The sequence below is a fragment of the Brachycentrus maculatus genome, unplaced genomic scaffold (assembly GCF_059751285.1).
Source record: "Brachycentrus maculatus isolate JH-2025_06_01 unplaced genomic scaffold, ASM5975128v1 h1tg000196l, whole genome shotgun sequence".
Taxonomy (NCBI): domain Eukaryota; kingdom Metazoa; phylum Arthropoda; class Insecta; order Trichoptera; family Brachycentridae; genus Brachycentrus; species Brachycentrus maculatus.
Window position 1 is genome coordinate 1902812 of NW_028280947.1, and position 22933 is coordinate 1925744.

The following is a 22933-nucleotide window of genomic DNA, read 5'->3' on the forward strand; positions in this document are numbered from 1 at the left end:
CTTGTATAAAGAAGGTAGCATGATGATTAGTATGTCGTATAACTGAAAAAGTATCCAGCGCAGAAGCAAAGGTCATAATCGGTCCCCGGAAAGCTCTCTCGCGTGAAGTAACAGAATTTTATTTAGTGGATGTTACGTAGGGTATGTTGATATATTTATAACTAATCACTACATTTCTACATCTACATATTTCTACATATTATCATATGTTCTCAAATTCGCATCATGGGCATTAATCGTAAGAGCAATTCAAATCTGCATACATATTTTTTTCAAATGACACAACTGAAAATGTACAATTTTTTCACTCTGCTGTTTATTTTCTCTTTTACGCTTACCCGACCACGGATTGGATTTAATTAAAAATCGGAATAAACATTCCGAATCTTTTCAAAATCACTCGATCCCTTGCCCTACTTTTTTGATCATCGAACGGACAATTTTGTGATTTGAATTTGTTTGAATTGCAAAATTGTCATGCGGAAACGCTAGCTCTCCGATGAATCTAGTGGAACTGGGCACGGGATTGTTTCTAAGCAAAACCCCATCGGAAGAAGGTCCCCACGAGAGTATATTCCCGTATGGGTACGTTCAGATGAAAATATTCATGCATTTGTTCTCTAATTGGTGTCTAATTTGTCTTTTGTTAGTGCAAAATTACTACTTTTGGATCGAGGTTGTTCCAACTTGAATAATATCAATCTCAAGTCACATTGTAATGGTCTGATGCCTTCCAAGAGACCGTCTGCATAAGGCGGTTGCAAAATTAAAACAAATTTTATCAATAACAAAATGAGTGCTATTTTAATTCATCTCGTGTTGAGAATTGAATTGAAAATCAAATAAAATAACGACTCATTAAAAAAAGTCACCATCAATTTGGTTTTTGGATTCAATCACTCAAGTAAACCACGTCAATTGGTGCACAATTTTGAAATACTTTTCATCACAAATTAAGTTCCGTAGAACGGGGTTACTTGAACTTTGGTGTGTTACTTGAGCCCAGTTCAATTTTTTTTATTTAGATCTGTATTTGGTCTACAATAATGAACATATGGACATGATTCATTGTTTCCCTGACAGGTGACACTTATTGTCACGATACGTTCATTATTGTAGACCAAATACAGATTTTTTTTGTACTGGGCTCAAGTAACAGATCAAAGTTCAAGTAGCCCCGTTTTACGGTACTATTTTAATGCATCTTGTTAAGCATAGACTACATTGTTTTCTGTTTAATCTATGTATTATGCTTGTGAAAAGATAAAAGAGAGAGAATATGTCGGATAAATTCTTCCCAACAAAGCAGGGAAACAGGACTTATAAAAAGCGTGTGAGGATGGCTTCCCTTCAATTGTAGTAACATGAATCAATCACCGCCCCTGACGGTGTATGCCGTGATACAACCCCAATGTCTGCAAAAAGTGCTTATGACGTACTGCATAATAGACATGGGTAATTTAATTAAAATACCAAATTAAAAATGAGTTCTCAAAAATAATTTGATCATTTAAATTATTTATTAATTTGGTATAAACTTTGTGGAATGACATGTTGATTTAATTTTAATTTTTATCAGAAGACGAAAACATCTGTAAGTTTTCAAAACTAGTCATATACATATATAAATAAAACTCATTAAGTGGTATATTCAAATGTTTTTTTTTTTAATTGATCATTTAAAGTTAATCACGCAAATCAGTGCACAAATTTGGTTGCACATTGCATATTTCTAGCTCTTAATATATTTGACAATTTGACATCAAAAATTAAAGCTGGGAAGAAATACAAACCGAGAAAAGTAACTTGTACCATTCCAGTATAACGGGTAATATATCTACTGCATTACCCATTAGATTGTCAGTACCTAAACGGGCATGAAATTCAAGATTTAAAAAAAGTATTTGAACTCAATCACAACGGCTTCATAGTCTGTGGACAAGGCTATGAAATTGCATAGTGCTCATGACATTTATGAGCTTCTAGTACCCAGAATTCAAATTTGAATTTCTGAAGACAGAATATTAAAAATTTAATGTAGAAAAAAATTAAAACAGCTTATTCTTCCATCAATGCCGTTAGCCACACACACTGTTGTTGCCTCGGATTTTCAATAATTTATATGAAGACCCCTACGATGGGATTGCAATATAAACTGTATTGAGATTGATATTATTTAAGAACAGCCGCGGTATCCAATATATATGTTAGTTTGTCGTGTAACCTTCTATTGAATAGGATCTCTTCACTCTAGTGTACATATAACTGTCTTCTAGTGTCTCCATGTGCTTGAAATGTCCCCTGACAATATTGCACTTCTTCAAAAAGTCATATCATCTCCATTTGAGCAAAATTCATTCCCCATGATCATAAAAACTTTCTACAATCTGTCGTTTAGCTTGTGTATGTGATGTTATCATTGTTTATATTTTATTGATTGTGACAGATAAATCCTTTTGACTGGTGTAAAATTCTTGTCTTATTGGTCTGAAGTAGAGGCAACGCGGACTGTCAGAATGTCCTTTTTTTCTTCTTACAATTACTGCCGTTTTCACCCAACGGTTCATAGAGCACTGCATCACATAGATACCGTGTAATCTTAACCTGTATAGAAGTATGGCTATACATGGTCGTCCAAACAAAACTTTCCTCAAAGGAGTATATGGCGTACATGAACGCCTGCACTTATATCTAGAGCCTGGTGGCATTTACTTCTAAAATGTCACTTGTACTGCCATCTGTGGTTATATCTAAATACTAAAACCACACTTCAGATTATTTTTCCGTTTACCCATGACATTTTACTTTTAAAATGTTTGTGTGATGACATCGTAATGAAGCTACCACTATTAATTTTAAATATTATTACAAAAAAATACCACTATTTCTGAAAATGTATTGTGACACGTGTTTCGATGCATTCCGCTTCATTTTCAAACACCAAGTTTTACCAAGTAAAACTTTTGTTAAAAATGCTTAAAATAATATATTTATTTTAAGTTCACTATCAAAGGATTTATCTGCTACGTTCTCAATTTACATTGAATATTTTCATCTTGTTTTTTATTCATGTGAAATCACCTTATATCTTCCAATTCATTTCTTGATTGGTATCTATTATTCCAGCATGATTGTTATCTGTTCTGTCACAACTCCGTTACTTCCTGCACTGTTATTCTGGATGTAAACGAATTATTTTAATGTAACAAATTTATTTTCATTCATGACATCGCAATGTATCACCATCGTAATTCGTGTTCGTGACTGTTGTTGTGTATCAATGCTTTGGATAAGTAGTATTTGTCAATGTTACTGTTGTATTACTATTCTTTTATGTGTAATATATAGTTTGGTTGTCTGTTTGATGTCCCGGCGATTTGATAGAGAAAATATCCCGATATTTGAGAAGTCCTGAAGGTTTTGTAACTTTAATACATTTAGAGTAACATTGAATGGGGACTCTATTGGGTGCACTATTTAGTTCAGTCTTAAATTGGAAACGTTAGATAATGCTGTTGGTCAAAAATGATTTACATTTGCCATAAAAACATGTGCTGTAAAATGTCAAAATAATGGTAATGGCTCAAGGCACTTTTTGGCATTTTATTATCAATTATTTTCTTTGTTTTTTTATTCCTAAGGCAAGGTGTTCATTCTTATGCTTTGGTTTCTTAGTTAAATTTAGCAGTGGAATATATTTTATAGGATTCAAACGAAAAATTCAGAAGTTCAAAGTGAAGGACGTTACTGCTATGTAGAAAAGGGATATGTGGCAGTTTTTTTAAAAAGAATAACCCGCAAAGCCCCTAAAGGGTTATCTGCAAGTAGAATAGTAAGGCTAGGGAAGGTGGATGTGACAAATACAACTCCAACACTCAAACCTATAATGAAAATAAATATTTCTTGAATCCATTTTGCGATTGGGGGGAATCGAACCCACGATGACTGCTTCACAGTCGAGCATAGCTAGGCCACAGCGGCTGTCAGTAAATTACCGTAAGAATAACTGCAATGGCTAGGGTGTTCGGGGTGGCATACCCATCCTCATATGTACTAGCTTGTGTAACTTATACGCTGCTATTTCGGTGCAAAAATATATCTTGTAGAAACTCTGAAACTATAACATGAACATCTTTGTATTTTTGGCTGCTGATATTTTGTATAATAAACTTAAAATAACAAAAAAATTACATTTTAGCCATGCAAAATGTCATTCACTGAACTTTAAAATAGCTAAAACTCATTCATTTGGGAAAGAGATAAATGTAGTAAAATATCATATTATATAAAACTATTGAGTCAGCTCTTCTCTGCGTTTTCTTGCTTAATGCATTGTGTCATGGTCTCCCGAGATATCTGGAACTAGGTGTATGAACCTCTACCGTTTCTGCTGGTCTTGGGGTGAGTTAGAGGCAGCATTTAACTGCTCAAGGACCACTTAAGTGCGAAAATTCCCACTCCCGAGATAACTCGGACAAACTTTACCTCCGCCGAGAGTCCAAGTACTTCTGTACCAATGTGGTCTTTGTGCTGCTCCACACTTCAATATTTACCACACCAACGGATAATTTCCACAATATACCTAATGGTTTTTTTTATATCTTTAATAGATTTATATTATCCACTGACACTTCGTGATGGAATTGCATTTTTAATTTATTATTAGATTAAAACCAATATTTTTAGCTTTTCCACTTTTTTATTTGACCAGCGACCGGGTTTCGTCGTTACCGACATCATCAGACTGTCTGATGATGTCGGTAACGACGAAACCCGGTCGCTGGTCAAATAAAAAAGTGGAAAAGCTAAAAATATTGGTTTTAATCTAATAATAAATTATATCTTTAAGTTTTTATTTAGGATATACATGTTCAGTTAGTAAAATTCTTTCTTTAAAAAAAGGTTTTTTTTTACTGTACTTTTTTTTATACTGAAGGGATTAATGATGACCCTGTTAATTCTTTTATTCGGTCTTGTGGAAGAACAATCTGCTTGATCGCTTACAACCGACTGTCTCTCTTTCTACCGGACTCTTCTAATTCTTTCTGGAAATGTGCCAAACGTAGAAAAGGATCCTTTCTCCGCATGCAGTTGAGGGTCTTTCGAAAACTGTTAGTTTTTAGAGGACAGAGATGTTGAATTACAGAATACTTATGTCCAATTCATGTTCTCAATATTAATTCAACAAATTTTCACGTGTAATCAGGAGAAGTTCGTACGGTGGGTTTGGCAAGTCGGACAGCGTGAAGAAGTCTGCCATACCTCCTCCCCGTCTGGACTACCGCAGCATGGTGTCCGTTGATGATATGCCCGAGCTGTTTGCCTCATTTGACAGTAAGTGTTTTATGCATAAATTCTCTTTTTTTACATATTATTATCTCTATATTTGATTTGTTTAAGTTTTCATTCCTATTTTCACTATGGTGCCGTTTTTCTCCACATACCAAGAAAATCAGTTTGTCAATGCCTTGTTACAATTTTTATAAATGAATTGCTACTTCTGTCTGAATAGGCTCATCCATACCAAGACAGAACCAAAATTATTCACATACGCATATCGCTCACTCCTTTCAAGAACATCATAAATCTAAAAACTTTTCAGGAGAACGTTTTTAAAGTTTAAGAATATAATACAATTTATTAAAAATAAATATCAAGCCACTTATTGAGCTTTTTACTGTGCAACAGATCTTTTTAGGTTATACCTGAAGGTTTTTTCTCCATTTGAAAAATAACTATTTTTTTTTTAAAATTAAACAATACCTTTTCTTCAAAATGCAAAAACAACACTTTCTGCCCTGTAGCGGGTAAATATTAAGTTAAAAATATGCCGCTTTTGCTGGGATATAGTACATTTTCTAGGCATTCCGAAAACGTGCACAACTGAAAATTGACGATTTTTGATTTATGACGTTCTTGAAAGGAGTGAGCGATATGTACATATACACAAATATATACACATATATACATTATAAACATGGTGAGACAGTCATTCTGAGGTTAATAAAGCTACTTCTTCCTCTGTGCGTGTCAGGTCAGGTCCTCCTGACGTGGTCTTGGGCAGCTTTAAACGACTCCTTTTTCTGCAGCCATCTGTCTTCTACCCACTTCTTGTAGTATAATAATGTTTATTTTATGTATTAATTTTAAACCAAACACAGATTTTTTGAGTCTACTAAGTTGTATTTTACTAACAAAAACATATAAAAAATTAATATTGTGATAATTGTTTCGCCTTGCTAGGGCATTATCAAACGAATGTCTGTGTTTGATTTAAAATTAATACATAAATTAAAATGAGAGTTCTACAAATTTAATGCCAAATCAATAAATACTGAACAATTTTATTATAATTAAACACTTAAATATACCACTTTAATAAAATAAATAATAATAAAACCCTTATCCGCACCCCAATGGTGCATAGGGCACTGCGTCATATAAACGCAGTGTTATCTTGATTGTTTACACATGAAGGAAAGGTGATCAGCCTTCCGCTTCAGGTACCAGTCCAGGGTAATATTGAATAAATATTACAGTGAAAAAATCACTCATATTTCTTTTTACCCCCCCTGGGAATCGAACCCGGGTCCTCCAGAACGGTAGCCGAGCGATATACCACTTTAATGAGTTTTATTTTATTTGCGACTAGTTTCGAAAACGACAGATGTTTTCATCTTCTGGTGCAAATTAAAACATAAATAATAATAAAATAATAAAATAATCATGTCATTCCACAAAGTTAATGCCGAATCAATAAATAATATACTTAACAATGTTTGTTTCTTGTTCAGAACTGATTCCTCGGCCGGCGCGCTCTTGCGACGATCCGCCCCTGTATCTGAGACTGCGCATGGGCCGCCCCACCAACCGGGCCGTGCCGCGCTCCACTCCCCTCATGAGCTACGGCAGGAAGAGGATGCGCCCCGAATACTGGTTCAGCGTGCCGAGAAACAGGTGAGCATCCTTCATTTATTCACAACATTTTGAATGTGTCCAAATACTTGTTCACGAAATCGAGTAAAAATCAAGTATTTGGACACACTCAAAATGTTGTAAATAAATTATCTAGTCAAATTACAAGCTTAAATAATAAAAATGAAAATGGTATTTTTTGGCGTTTCTCATGTGTGTGATTGTAATCCAGGATTCGGACCTCACATACTAATATAAGAGTTTCTGCTTAATAAAAAGCTTCTTTACGTCTCACCAATAGATGTCTGTAGTGAAGTTCAAGTGATTCAAGAACATTCATATATATAGAACTTCCAAGAATTTGAGTAGTGTGGTTGTCAATAATGGGTAAAATTGGTGATTGTTACATGTGTGTAAAGTGATTGCTTAAACCAGCCTATGACGGTCGTCAGCCCCATTAAGGCCCAGACTTCCACATTCTTCTTCATCTTTGATGAGATGTCAAAAAATAATACTTCATTTATTCATTCGTTCATCTACTCTCACCCTTGACTTGGAGTCATATTACCGGGGCGTGCATTCCATATATATTTAAGTTTGTCATAAAATAAAACCTAGAGATGGTGAGCTTAATTATTTATTAAAATTATTATTTCATAATTTCTCAGACGAATGTGTGGCAAAACGATGTTTGATAGATGTTCGAATGATGAAATAAGGAAAGAATGTAAGGCTGAGATAAGTATTATCGATAAAATTAAGAAAGGTGTGTTGAGATGGTTTGGACATGTGGAGCGTATGAGTGAAGAAAGAACGGTTAAACAAATTTATGAGGCGAATGTAGTTGAAAAAAGAAGCAGAGGACGACCGAGGAAAACTTGGCACAATCAGGTATGTCAAATACTTGAAAGCGGCCGGGTCAGGAGTCGTAATAATCGTCGGATATGTATGAGGAGATGCATGAATGTAGAAGAGGCAAAGAATGTTTGCAAAGACAGAGTGGTGTGGCGTTCGATTCTCTCTGCCTACCCCTGCGGGGAAGCGGCGTGATGGTTAGTTAGTTAGTTAGTTAATTTCTATCTTCATAATACAAAGATTTTATTTTTAAAAAAATACATACTTAATGTAAAAAAAAACCCACTCCCCAGAGAAAGTCGGATATCAATTATTGCACTCCTGGAAAGGTTAAATATTTTCATTTCAAACCCTTATCCGCACCCTAATGGTGCATAGGGCACTGTATTATACAAACACAGTGTTATCTTGATCGTTAACACACGAAGAAAAGGTGATCAGCCCTCCGCTTCAGGTACCAGTCCAAGGTAATATTGAATAAATATTGGAGTGAAAAAATCACTTATATTTATTTTTCCCCCCCTGGGAATCGAACCCGGGATCTCCAGATCGGTAGCCGAGCATGCTGACCATTACACTACGGAGGCGGAAGGTTAAATATACATTTATAAATACCAAGCTTCGTGATTGTTGGCATTCAAGGGTTTACCATTGAATATACACACTTTATTTCATTTATTTAATATATTATTATTTTATTTCATTTCATTTTTATTTTCTGCTCTCAGGGTGGACGACCTGTACAAGTTCATCAACCACTGGGTCCCGGAGCTGTATGGAGAGCTCGGGGATGTGACGCAGCGCGGCTACACCCTGGTGGACAGCGACACCGAGCTGTGGGATGAGGAGACCACTACGACTGGAGATAAGGTATGCTATGTCTATTTAATAAATCTTACAAGTCATAATTCCAGAACCTCATTCTTTACCCGCCCTTTATATGCCGTTTGAAAATTATGCATTCCCCATCATTTTCAAACACTGCTCTTCTTCTTGTCCTTCCCTGCTGGATACAGGCCTCTTCCGTATCCTTTCATTCTTTTTGATCAGTTGCTGTTAGCAGATATTTTTTACGCAAAAAACAAAATTTTCTCTTCTTTATTTATAGCAGCTATTTTAGCTGAACCTGATTTTGCGAGTGAAAATCATATAATTTTCCATGTTTTTGACAAATTTCGATGGAAAATACCCCAACACTAACGTGTTTATTTCATGGTTAGTTACCTACTCTAAATAAGTGGTTTTTGTTTGATTTTTTTTATTTTTTTTTTACTAACAGGGCGAACGATCCGACAGTCAAGGCGATATGGGAGATCTAACCAGAGAATCCTGGGAGGTGAGTTCTCTTTTTTTGTGTTTTTCTAAACTAATCCACATTTAAATAACAATATACAAAATATTTTTCTTGTTAATAATAATATTTGTATCTTTGTAAACCAAAATAATTTGATATTATTGTAAAAAAAATATATAATGTGTACAACAAAACTACTTATTTAGACCATATCTGTATGTCAAACGGAAAGATCTTTTGATGGTTTGTCTCAGAAGCATAATAGATTCTAGTATTTTCCATCCTGATCATTGATTGCAATAGTGGAAAATAAATTGTAGGGTTTTATTACTTATAAGGTATATTAAATTCAAAATATTTGAAATAAATATCAATAATTGTATTGATTTATTTATGTCATATTATATTGTAATGTTATATCTCATTGTATTTATGAGAAACCGAAAAATGATTGATTTTACTACTCCTTTTTAAACAGATAATTCTTCTGGTTTTTAGAAACAACGAGTGAGTTTTTTTGACATATATTAATACCATACATTTAACAAAAGAATAACTCATATTCTATTTAATACAAATGTATTTGTGATATTCACATGACAGAAAACTGTTTTCCATAGATTTTTAACAAAGGTTTGACCTAAATGAACTTGTGTGCTGTCAAAATTTTAATTGTAATGTCGGTATTACAGATTTCACTAAAACTTCAAGGAAATGTCCAAAAAAATCATAGATGTCACTACAAGTCTTTTTTTGTAATAAATCCGACAATTCATCAACCATCTTACCCTTTTGGCACACATATATGATGACAACAAATGCCAATAATGTTGATGAATTATAACCATTATGATGTTTAGAAATCCCTTCCATGTAACTATGTGTTTAAAATAATGCTAGGTTATTGTACTTTTGGTTTTATGTTACAATTAATCAATTTCAAATGTCTATCATTACTTTTCTGTAATGTGTCTCTTCTGTTCAGTTCCAAAATACCGCCTCATGTTGGTTTATCATTTTTCTATCATTTTCATCTTTCATTCTTCATTCTCTCTTCTCTCTTACCCTTTCAAAAATACCTACATTTTTACACTTTTGACTCTTCTTAAGAAAGGTTGCCCTCAACCTCGTTAGATTGGTGTTTTAAATGTTTAAAAAAAAACTTTTAAAATGGAAACTGCTTTTTGCAACAAATATTTAAGTAAATATTTAATGGCTTTTTAATTTATAAAAAGATTTTATTTATTGTTTCGGCATTCAGTTTGTGGTAAGACATGATGAATTTGTCAAAAAAACACATTTGTTTTTTACCACTTGAGTTTATTTTATTATTAAGACTAGTTTCGAAAGCTATGCTTCTAGTTTATATTTAGACTTGAAAATGTAAGCATAGCTTCCGAAACTAGTCGTTATTATAAAATAAACTCAAGTGGTAAAAAACAAGGGTTTTTCTTTTGCAATTTTATAAAAATATTAATAATAAAATTAAAAAACAGAATTTAAAGTTGGGTCACATTTTACCCAAAACTGACAGAAATAAGTTTTTTAAATGTAATTTTAACTTAAAAATGAATGCTTTTATTTGAGCAAAACAAAATCACATAAAAATATTGTTGGTATAATAGTTATTAATTAAAATCATACGTGGCCCTCAATGCTATATTGTCTAGTTCAAAGTATCCACTATACAGTACGGAAACATAATATTTATTCAAAGTATCTACAATATTATATTTTGTTGCAAAAGAAAGCGAAAATTTCCATTTCATACAGTTCTCATTGGAAATCGTTGGTGTACAAGTGCATGTGTTCTCATTACCTCCTCGTTTCCCATTCTCTCCCGGTCATGTCTTCCCTCCATGGTCACATTGTCACGTCGGGTATCATTCGCAGGGTCACTCTCATGAATATTTGGAAGCCGAATGTGGAACAAAGCGGAGAATATCCGCTAGAATGCTAGTGTCATCGATCCATCAAGAACGCCGCATGCCTTGCGGGCGATCCCAAACTTAAAATCACTCATTATCATCATCAAATCACCACCATTGGATGTCAGACACTCAAATTCAGGAAATAAAATATATATTTAATGATCGGGCAGTTGTTGAAGGCGCCCTACGTGAAAATCTACTCCATTCTGAAGAGCCAAGGTCTGTCTGGAGACTCGGACGAACAGGCCCGCGATGAGGTACATTATGTGCGATAGTCGTCCCTTAGCGCCTCTCCCCATCCGTACCACTCTCACCCTCTTGGATCTTCTCTGTGTTCTCCGCCATCGAGGCGTCCTGTCACATTTCAGAATAAAAACTAAGCTTATTAACCCTTGATTAATAAACAATCCTACGAGTGACGTTGTTACTAGACATTTGTTAAAAATATAAATATAATAAGTCGGGTTGTGGTCCCGTGGTTAGTGTTGCGGACTCTTAAGTCAGAGTTTCTCGGTTCGAACCCACTCTACCACAATTTGATACCTATTTCTAATAATGAGCCGCTTAGGCTCACAGAAATAGTGTGAAATTGAAATATTTGTATAAACAATAAAAACACAAATATTTCTCTTTTTTTTCAAATAAAAAAATATGTAAATGGGAATAAATAAGATAATCATAATATTTACGTAACATTCTTTGGATTTGGGTTTGAAATCATGTAATTTATTTATTGATTTGGTATTTCATTTGTAGAACTTCATAATTTATATTTTTAATATCAAAATCTAGTACTGATTTTAAGGGTCTACTAAGTTGTATTAAGTTGTACGCCATATTGGGATACTTGGGATAATAAGTGGTTTAATTGTTTTTTATGGTGTTACTTCCTATCATTAATAATTGAATTTTCATAGCCTTGGGGGATGATCTTGCGTTATTAATAACGAAGAAACATATATGTATTACCTTTTGGGTTGTGAAATGTTTCTTTATTCTGAAATGTGACAGGACATTATGGCGGAAGAAGTGTTCAGGGGCGGTAGGTATCCCAGCATGTTTGGCAGAAGGTGTTTCCTGTCAACGCAACAGTTCTAGAATCCTCCGGATCGCTAGTGAAAGATACGATTGCTGTCTCTATTGCCTTTGCCAATCAAATTCGTCTTCTTCAAATGATCCGATTGCTCATTCAAAGCGATCCGATTGTTATTTTTATTATTCAATCGCAACGAAGGTTGAATTTGATTGACAAAGACAGTCACGTTAGTTTCGTAGTGTTCCTACTCCCCCACAAACTGCGGTGTTTATATTTCCTCCACATCTCAGTGTGTTTGTATTTTCACAGGTTCAAAAACGATATATGGTATTGCTATACTGTAAAAAGTTATTCTCTTCAGGTCATATTATAAATAGCCCGCTGAAAATAGTAAAAACAACAATTTTTTACTTAATACGTTGACTGCCAACTACGAGATAACTCGTAGATTGCGTTCTTTACTAGAACACCGACTACGAGTTACCTTGTACTGTGTTTACTTGCCATATTCGTGCAGCTACGATGAAATTCGGAGTATATCAGCGCTAATATGGATAGATGGCTTCTGGGAAGAGAGCAAAAAGTCAATGCTGGCTAACATGAACAGAATATTTATTATATTATTTTGAGAAATTAAAAGACTTTGTTTTTTGATCCACTCACATTTTTACTAACAACCAACTAGTTTCGGCAACAACCTGTTGCCCTAAATTAAACCCTGAAGAGGGCAACAGGTTGTTGCCAAAACTAGTTGATTGGTAATAAAAATGTGAGTGGATCAAAAAACAAAGTCTTTTTATTTCTCAAAATAATATATCAATATGATCCACAAAGTTAATGCTTTTAATATTCAAAACAGAATATTTAGTAATAAATGAACAGAAAATATAATTATAAAAAATTTATTTAAAATCAAGAAGTAAAATTTTTTAAAGATTTGGCTTTTTAGGTTTTCCGGACCGGAATTCCGTAAAATTGCCGTGGCAGTCAACGTGTTAAAAATAGTTATTTTTAAAACCAATTTAAAGAATAGAAATTTATAGAATAAAAGTCCATGTAAACACTGGATTTCTGTCTTGAAATTCACCTTAGCATAAAAATGTATTAATTGCTTTAAGTATCAAATATTTTTTCATTGTATTACTTCAAATACTTGAATGAAAAAAATATATGCAAATGAATACATTGCAACGTCTCTAATGTTTATATTTTTGACATACATTACCGTAATGGTTGTTTTCCGCGATGATTTATTAAATCGGGCATGTAAATATTGCTAATTTTTCCACATTCAATATTCTGATTTCGCTTCTTTTCAAAAAGTACATTAAATCAAAAACATGTTTTTAATTGAAAAATTATGTCAATCGTTTTGTTTGCATGTACATATATTATTATTGTCATTCTAACAGACCTGTGAAGATATGAACACTAGTTTTAGAGATACTGATTAGATGTTTTGGCAAACAAGCTAGAAAAACCTTTGGATTTGCACCTGTTTCCTCCTTGTTAATGAGTGTTGAATGAACATTAGATAAAGCACTGCCTTAGTGACACACCTGGCCAAATACAATCTTATAATACAAAGTACCACATTACCCTTAAATGGTAAACTACACAACGCCTGTACATCTGACGCCGAATACACTTTCATCTTCACCCGTGTCTAGCGGATCTCATAAACACGCTACCATCCTACCTAGGATTAAGTCAAGATGAGCATTTTCAATTGTCAACGTGTAACTTTGTTTTTTCCGCATTGTGAATACATTAGTATCCAGTTTGAACCGCATTTCAGGTGTAACCATTTTAGCCAAATATTATTGTGCTAGAAGAATTCTTTGTCTAGGTTCACACGGCAATGTTCTGCACACTTTTATAAAAAAAGATGAATCGCGCTCGGCTGATTGTTGAGTTTGGTTGTTTTCAAGTGCTGATTTAACACATATCTCAATCAAGTTTATACAGATATGTATTATAGGCGTCTTAGCATATCAAAGCATGTTTTTTTATACAAGGGAAATATGGAAGTCTGAGCATGTCATAGCTAACAATATGGCAATGGCTGGCTTTGTGTTTATACCATAGTTTCCATATAAGAAAGTGGTCTGTAAAGACCCTTAAGGGTTGATTTCGACTGGCAGGGAATCTATGTCACCAATAAATCACAGCTGTCTAGAACTGTACCGTAGAACGGGGCTACTTGAACTTTGATGTGTTACTTGAGCCCAGTACAAAATAAAATATTTAGATCTATATTTGGTCTACAATAATGAACGTATCGACATGATTCATTGTTTCCCTGACGGGTGACACTTATTGTCACGATACGTTCATTATTGTAGACCAAATAAAGATTTAATTTTTTTTTGTACTGGGCTCAAGTAACACATCAAAGTTCAAGTAGCCCCATTCTACTGTACCCAAAATATTCGGCTGTCCAAACTTAAAACACAGTAAGGGACATTTTTTTGTAGTACGTTTTTTTTGCATTTTTGGACTAAGTAGAATCTACTTAGTCCAAAAATGCAAAAAGAAAACGTACTGTAAAAAAATGTCCCTTACTGTGTTTTGAGTTTGGACAGCCGTATTGCACATACACATTTGATTCATCAAGGTGAACAGCACTATGTAAGCAGTCAAAAACACATTTGACGTTGATAAGTGTAGGAAAATTCAATATTAGGTAGGCAGGAGGTTTACTGGGGGAAAATTTTGGGAATCACTGCTTTGTATACTGCGCAACATTCGCCATTCTGCCCATTATTGAACTTCCATATTGCATTTATATTTTAAAGTTTTGTATACGTTATTGTAACAATCCTATTCGTAAATTAGATGCAACTGACTGATGATGCTGCCACCTATATATCTTTGTATGCCTTAAAAAACAAAAAAAAAACAAAAAACAGTGAATAATAGAATAAATAAATAAATTATGAAGCATTTACAACCTAAGCGCAATTCATCTTACTACATTATGGGTAATTTATACCTATCAAACTTTCTAGTTTTTCTCAGCCGTTTGGATAGTGATGGTTTAATTCTGGGCTACTATACCGTGTGTTATTTCCACTTCTCGCAATGTTTCTTCTTGTTCATCATCTGCAATGCGGCCCGCAACAACACATGTTATACTTACCTAGAAAACGCCCCTTCCTCGACACTTCCACGTCAAATACAACATTGTCAATGTACTCCTTGTTTTGCTAGTGTTATGTAGTTTAAATGTTATAGCTTCGATGTTTTCCCTAGATGTTTTGATGTTAGCTTAGTATTAATAGGTACTTTTTCCTTCTGACAATTGAATATTTTATTATTGTGTATATGGTAACATATTACGACATTATCTTATTATCCTGAAGCACCTCTTACTGTTTAGTTCCTTCTAGAGGATTTTTCTTATGTCTTTAGATCCTTCTCGTATTGACTACACCCTCTTGACATTCTTGCGGGTAATTTTCTACGTAATTGAAAACAAATTAATAGGTAAAGCGTTGTACATTTATTTATTGAAAGGTATGATTATACCCTACATTGTTGATGCGAATACAAAATAAACGGAATTACATTTGTCGTAATTATATATTTTTGCCCAAGCCCGATACAATGTCGGTTACACAATGCCATTTCAGAGTCATGATTGGCAATGCAGTTGACGTGAGTTCATCTCATTGTATGGGTTCAATTTCAAACCAATTTGCCGTATTACAATCGCTACGGTTCACCCAGTTTTTTGACTTCTAAACAAGCTACAAAAGTCATTTGATTTCAATACAATATGGAACTTATGATGTCAAATTTCTTTATTTAAGCACAACTCTTATACTGTCAATGATAAGCAGAAATCTGCTACTAAACGTATTATGTTTGTTTTTTTGCAAAGCACCCATAATTGAGTGATACATGCCTCAAACAATTGGTATTTTAACCCTTTGTCTGTACCACATATGGGCAAAAAAAAACAGCCTTTTCGGACCCGGCGAAAAAATAGCTCAAACTGATTATATTTTATTATTTTATGTGGCTCTAAGTGTATGGACAGAAGTATACTCTGTCGCCCAATGTCTGTATTATTTCCTAAGTTTCCAACATATCTTCACTATCTTTTATCAATAGTGTTTCTCAGCTGATGTCTTTCTTCAGGGATGTGTGTAAGATCAGCTTTGAAAGTAGTTTAAAATTCTCTTAGTTTGAATATTCAATGAAAACATAAAGAATCATAAAAAATGGAAAATATTGTTCTTTCAACTTCTAATAAATTTATCTAAAAATCTCAGTATTTTACTTTACGCGTCTGGATGATTTCTATATTTTAATGGATAGTAAAATGATATGGAATAGTGAGATATAAAAAAAATGCGTGTTTTATCTGAAATCAGACACAAGGTTGAATTTGCCTTATAAAAAATGAGAACATTGGATGAGCTTAGAATAGTCTCTTTCAGAAATAACGACTTGTATGGGAGTAGGGAATATATTATTATATGTATTTATATAAATTCGCTAAATAATTATATAACTGCAGATTTAATACTGTATATTAAACTATGGTTTGTACTCAGGTCTATATGATTATTCTCATATACCGTTTTGAAAAGTAATGCCTGCAAAATATGTAGTGTTTTATCATTTTTATAAATGGTTAAGTAAATATGAATATAAGCGACTATTTGGCATTTTAAATTGATCTTGATATATTCAAAAATTATTTTGCTAGATCCTATCAAAATGCCTCCGCCTCCATAGTGTAATGGTCAGCACGCTCGGTTACCGTTCTGGAGGTTCCGAGTTCGATTCCCAGGGGGGGTCAAATAAATATTAGTGATTTTTTCACTGTAATATTTATTCAATATTACCCTGGTCTGGTACCTGAAGCGGAGGGCTGATCACCTTTTCTTAATGTGTAAACGATCAAGACAACATTGTATTTATATGACCCAGTGCCCTATGCACCATTGGGGTGCGGATAAGGGTTTGAATTGAAATTGAATATTTAACCTTTCCAGGAGTACAATAATTGATATCCGACTTTCTCTAGGGAGTGGGTTTTTTTTTTTACATTAAATATGTATTTTTTTTTAAATAAAATCTTTGTATGAATCTTTCTATGAAATATTTACATAGTTATTTATTTGGGTTTATTGGGGACAATTTTTATATTAACACATTGGTTACGGTGAAGTTTGTTAAAGAAATGTAATTTGACGCGGGCGATATTAGATCGCGTGGAAAGAATGATCACAGAAAAGAACTGATAATATTTTTGTATCATATTGATACCTATTTGCTACACTTAAAAGCGAACATGACAAGAAATCAGATGTTTAAGCGTGTTTTTTGTTTATCAAGTTGAAGGTAACTAATGAAATAAGGAAAGAATGTAAGGCTGAGATAAGCATTATCGATAAAATTAAGAAAGGTGTGTTGAGATGGTTTGGACATGTGGAGCGTATGAGTGAAGAAAGAACAGTTAAACAAATTTATGAGGCGAATGTAGTTGGAAAAAGAAGCAGAGGACGACCGAGGAAAACTTGGGACAATCAGGTATGTCAAATACTTGAAAGCGGCCGGGTCAGGAGTCGTAATAATCGTCGGGTATGTATGAGGAGATGCATGAATGTAGAAGAGGCAAAGAATGTTTGCAAAGACAGAGTGGTGTGGCGTTCGATTCTCTCTGCCTACCCCTGCGGGGAAGCGGCGTGATGGTTAGTTAGTTAGTTAGTTAGGTAACTAAAATGCACAAAGATCACCAAAGTTGAAGTGCACACTACTGCAACATACTATAAGGTGTAAGAAATGCACAAACGTATGCACGCCGTAAACAATATGTTATAATTTTACAAATCATTTATGTGGCTAGAGCATTTAAATTCCATGTTATTTGTTGGAATGTGGATATTTTGGTGACACATTGGTGACAACAACACAGCCCCAATCGTGTCCATATCCGCACAGTCTGCTAAGCGAATTCTAGCTTTGTCTCTCTTAGAAACCAGTCACTCACTTACAGCTACCTAGTAATACTTATTTATTGAATAATAAACTAAAGTCAAAGTAATAATAATAAAACCCTTATCCGCACCCAATGGTGCATAGGGCACTGCGTCATATAAACGCAGTGTTATCTTGATCGTTTACACATGAAGGAAAGGTGATCAGCCCTCCGCTTCAGGTACCAGTCCAGGGTATTATTAAATAAATATTACAGGGAAAAAATCACTTATATTTATTTTACCCCCCTTGGGAATCGAACCTGGGACCTCCAGAACGGTAGCCGAGCGTGCTGACCATTACACTAAGGAGGCGGACAAAGTCAAAGTACTAGCGAGTTATTACTGAACATCTTCCACCACCTTTGTACATAAAATTATTAAAAACAATTGCATATTAATATAAAACGTCATTTACATTCGGACTTTGAGCGTGCGGTCTCTCTTTTCCGTCGTTGTTGTAGTGCTCTGCATTACATTACAGCTAGACGTATTGTCAATTATTTTCTATAATATGAATACAAAATTATCATTCAACTTTACGTTTCCATTTAAACATAAATGCAAATACATACAACTTAGTTATTCCTATAATTATTTCTGACTCAATGTGAATAAATTACATGTAATCGATAGTTTATTGAACACTCTCCATATCATTCTTCGTTTACTATTTAATATCAGTTAAAAATACCAATTTTAAGGATTATCATACCACCAAGTTAATAATACTTTTAAAATACAAAATGGATTATTTATTTTTCTAACGACAGCCCATCAGGTTATTTTTACATATTTGTATTTTTTATTGATTTGGGATTGGTTTAATGGAACGACTTATCGGACCATTTTTGAGTTTATTAACACGTTGTCGGCGGGACACGGCATTTGCCGTTTTTCGCGGACTGTCGGTCAACTGCGGGACACGGCAAATGCCGTTTTTGTCGACTGTCTATACTGTTTATACGGGTTTGTTATCAGCGTGAAATAAAACGCGTTGAAGGATAATCTGCTACTTGAGTGCTAGGCGACAGTCTGTTGACGTTATTTGAGATGTCTTGTCCGGATTGGCTAGTGTGTCGCTTGTAAAGGCATCCCCAGATTTTATGCGATCTCAATCTCAAGTTTAGTTTGAGCCATTTTACGTATTGGACTATTTTTCATACCGCTCGCACTGTTTTGTTTACTGTTTGGTATTTTATTATTTGAATATATTTGCATTGTATAGGGAATGATACCTCGGAGGGGAAGACTATTTTTTAGAGAGCAATGCTTCTAAAATTGTGAAATACGGAATACTTAATTAAAAAATATGATTATAATTTATTTTTGATGATCAAATGTCATATATGATTTCTTTGAAAATTTCAATCGAAAATATTATTTGGTTTAGAAATTGTGTCAATTTTAAGAAAGCTATATATTTTTGCGCTAATCGCGAAAAACGTCCGCTATAGGCTAGAGTCTATTGTTCGAAGCGCCCGACTACAATGTGTTAATGTAAACTCTACCTGTTTTGAGAACTATAGATGTTCTCATCAAAGAGTTTTTTCTTTCACATGCTGACAAGAATATCTGTAGTTCTTAAATCTGTCCATGTTTAGGTTTTTAATCATTATGACACATATTTGAAATATGTGCTTAATTTTTTACAATCCATTTTACTATACTAAACCACAGCATTGTATGACCGAGTATAGCTAGTATTTAATAAATGTTATAGTAAAAAATTACTGATATTTATTTTAATATTTCCCTGGGAATCGAACCCAGGACCTCCAGCACGGTAGCTAAACGCACTTACCATTACACTTAGGGAGCCGTAGCAAAGTTTACTGAAATAAGTAAATAACAAAAAGTAAAATAACACTCTCCTTATCATTCATCGTTCACTTTGTGTAATACTGCTTTAAAAAAAACACTAACCCAATATTAAAAAATATTTTTATATAAATATCAGACCGTAACAGTTTCATTTTAGTGACATTATGATGAAATGATTATTCCGAAACTAGTAATCAAAATTTTTTTTTTGTGTGGTATTACAAAAAGTGAAGGATGAATGATAAGGAGAGTGTTATATTACCATACCACAATGTTTACAATGCATTTTAAATACAAAGTAAAGTTTGGTAAGTGCTGTTTCATTTATTAGCTAGATAATTGAGTCCAAACAAATTTATGGGGCGAATGTAGTTGGAAAAAGAAGCAGAGGACGACCGAGGAAAACTTGGCACAATCAGGTATGTCAAATACTTGAAAGCGGCCGGGTCAGAAGTCGTAATAATCGTCGGGTATGTATGAGGAGATGCATGAATGTAGAAGAGGCAAAGAATGTTTGCAAAGACAGAGTGGTGTGACGTTCGATTCTCTCTGCATACCCCTGCGGAGAAGCGGCGTGATGGTTAGTTAGTTTTTTTTTTAATTGTGTCCATAAAATATTTTTGTTTAAATGTCAGACCGTAAAAAATTTCATTCCAATGACCTGATGATGGAATGATTATTTCGAAACCGGTAGTCACGAATTAGTGTTTTTTTTTTTAAAGTGGCATTACACAAAGCGAACTATAAATGATAAGGAGAGTGTTATATTACCATACCACAAAGTTAACAATCCTTTTAATATATGAAATAAATAAAAAGCAATGTTTAGCAAGCGCTGTTTCATTTATTAGCTAGATAATTGAGTCCATAATGGGAGGCTCCGTAACAGAGACGTACCATTGTGAACATTTTGAACTCGTCAGCTGTGTCGGATTGATTCCACGCCAGCAATCCGCCGTGTGTCATTGTATGCCTGTCACATTGTTCCGTCCATTGTCTGCGGAGAAAAACGAATGTGCTTGTTGTTTTTTTGTCAACCGTTTTGCGTGAACACTGTTGAATTCAACATTTCCTTGCCTTACTGGCTACTTATTACATATTAATTTTTTACATCTTAACATAAATCACATAAATCGGCTGTCCAAACTCAAAACACAGCAAGGGACATTTTTTTGTTGTACGTTTTTTTTTGTACTTTTGGACTAAGTACTAAGGACTACTACTTAGTCCAAAAATGCAAAAAAAAAAATTCCCTTACTGTGTTTTAAGTTTGGACAGCCGAGATGAAGAAGAATATTTTTTAATTTTTATTATTTCTTTAGTTAGCTTATTAATATTCAGGTTAGGAGTTGTAATAATCGGCGGGTATGTATGAGGAGATGCATGAGTGTAGAAGAGGCGAAGAATGTTTGCAAAGTCAGAGTGGTGTGGCGTTCTGTTCGCTCTGCCTACCCTTGCGGTGAAGCGGCAGTGCTGTACTCTATTAACAACGATATATATATATATATATATATATATATATATATATATATATATATATATATATATATATATATATATATATATATATATATATATATATATATATATATATATATATATATATATATATATATATATATATATATATATATATATATATATATATATATATATATATATAAAAGAAACAGTGTACAAGTTATTGGGTTTCGATAAGGATAGGGGTGGGGGTAATGGTGTTTTAAGGAGGGGTAGGATTATTTCTTTAGTTAGCTTATTAATATTCAGGTTAGGAGTCGTAATAATCGGAGGGTATGTATGAGGAGATGCATGAACGTGGAAGAGGCAAATAATGTTTGCAAAGACATAGTGGTGTGGCGTTCGATTCTCTCTGCCTACCCCTGCGGGGAAGCGGCGTGATGATTAGTTAGTTAGTTTATCGTTATCAACATATCAATGAAAAGAAAACCATTAGAACAAAACAGTTGATTGTCTATTGTGTTATTTTAATTATGGAGCGGAATGTATTGATTTATTACACTCAGACAGGATATATTGAACAAATATCATGTTCATAAATGGCGTTAATTGCTTTTAAATCCAAAATAATATTTCATGATATCATTTCACGATATCATTTCACTGCAGGGGAAGGCAGAGATGGTGGAACGCCATGCCTCGCGTCGGTAGTGTAAAGGCAACGGGGTATATCTGTCTCTGACCAAATTTTACAGGAGAGCAAAAACAAACTTGTGAAATTGAATACTTTGTTCGGATGGCATATGCACATATCTTAATAAAACTAAATAAGTATTGCAACTACAGCTATATCCGTTTGCTGGATTATGGAATACACTATTTTAGACATTTTGTGGGACAAACTTAGAAAACGAATAATTTTACAGATATACCCCTTTGCCATTACACTACCAGCATGTCCTGGCATATTGTTGCCATTAATTAAGATAAAGGTCCAAAGTGTCGGGCTGTGGTCCCGTGGTTGGTGTCGTGGACTCTTAAATCAGAGTTTCTCGGTTCGAACCCATTCTACCACAAATTGATACCTATTTCTAATAATGAGCTGCTTAGGCTCACAGAAATAGTATGAAATTGAAATATTTGTTTAAATAATAAAAACACAAATATTTCCCTTTTTTCAAAAAAAAATATAATAATAATAAACATTGAGGAAAAATTGAGAGGCTTTTTCCACCCTTTTACAATACATTACTAAATCAGTAAACTCAGAAAAAAGTATTGCGAAAAATCGCTTAAATTTGCTTTTATCCCTCTAAGAATCGAACCTAGGACCCCTTAAAGGTCAAACAATCGTCGATTTGTAAATGTATATATATATCTTCTTCAAAACCTCATCCGCACCCGATGGTGCATAGGGCACTGCATCATATAAACGCAGTGTTATCTTGATCGTTGTTAGCACACAAAGAATAGGTGATCAGCCCTCCGTTTCAGGTACCAATCCAGGGTAAAATTAAATTAATTTTTCCCCCCCTGGGAATCAAACCCACGACTAGTACCTGAAGCGCAGGATTAATCGCCTTGCCTTCATGTACGTAACGATCGAGATAACGCTGCATTGATA

The 22933-nt window shown here is 33.9% G+C and overlaps 1 protein-coding gene across 22 annotated transcripts in view; it reads left to right on the top strand.

Moving 5' to 3' along the window:
- mtd (TLD domain-containing protein mustard) overlaps positions 1–22933 on the top strand; it is a 315010-nt gene that overhangs the window by 273815 nt on the left and 18262 nt on the right. For all 22 annotated transcript variants that reach the window (XM_088263104.1, XM_088263106.1, XM_088263103.1 and 19 more), the window contains 4 exons: positions 5207–5334; positions 6795–6957; positions 8499–8640; positions 9050–9106. In XM_088263104.1, coding sequence (XP_088119230.1) covers positions 5207–5334; positions 6795–6957; positions 8499–8640; positions 9050–9106 — 490 coding nt within the window. The remainder of the gene's footprint in view (positions 1–5206; positions 5335–6794; positions 6958–8498; positions 8641–9049; positions 9107–22933) is intronic.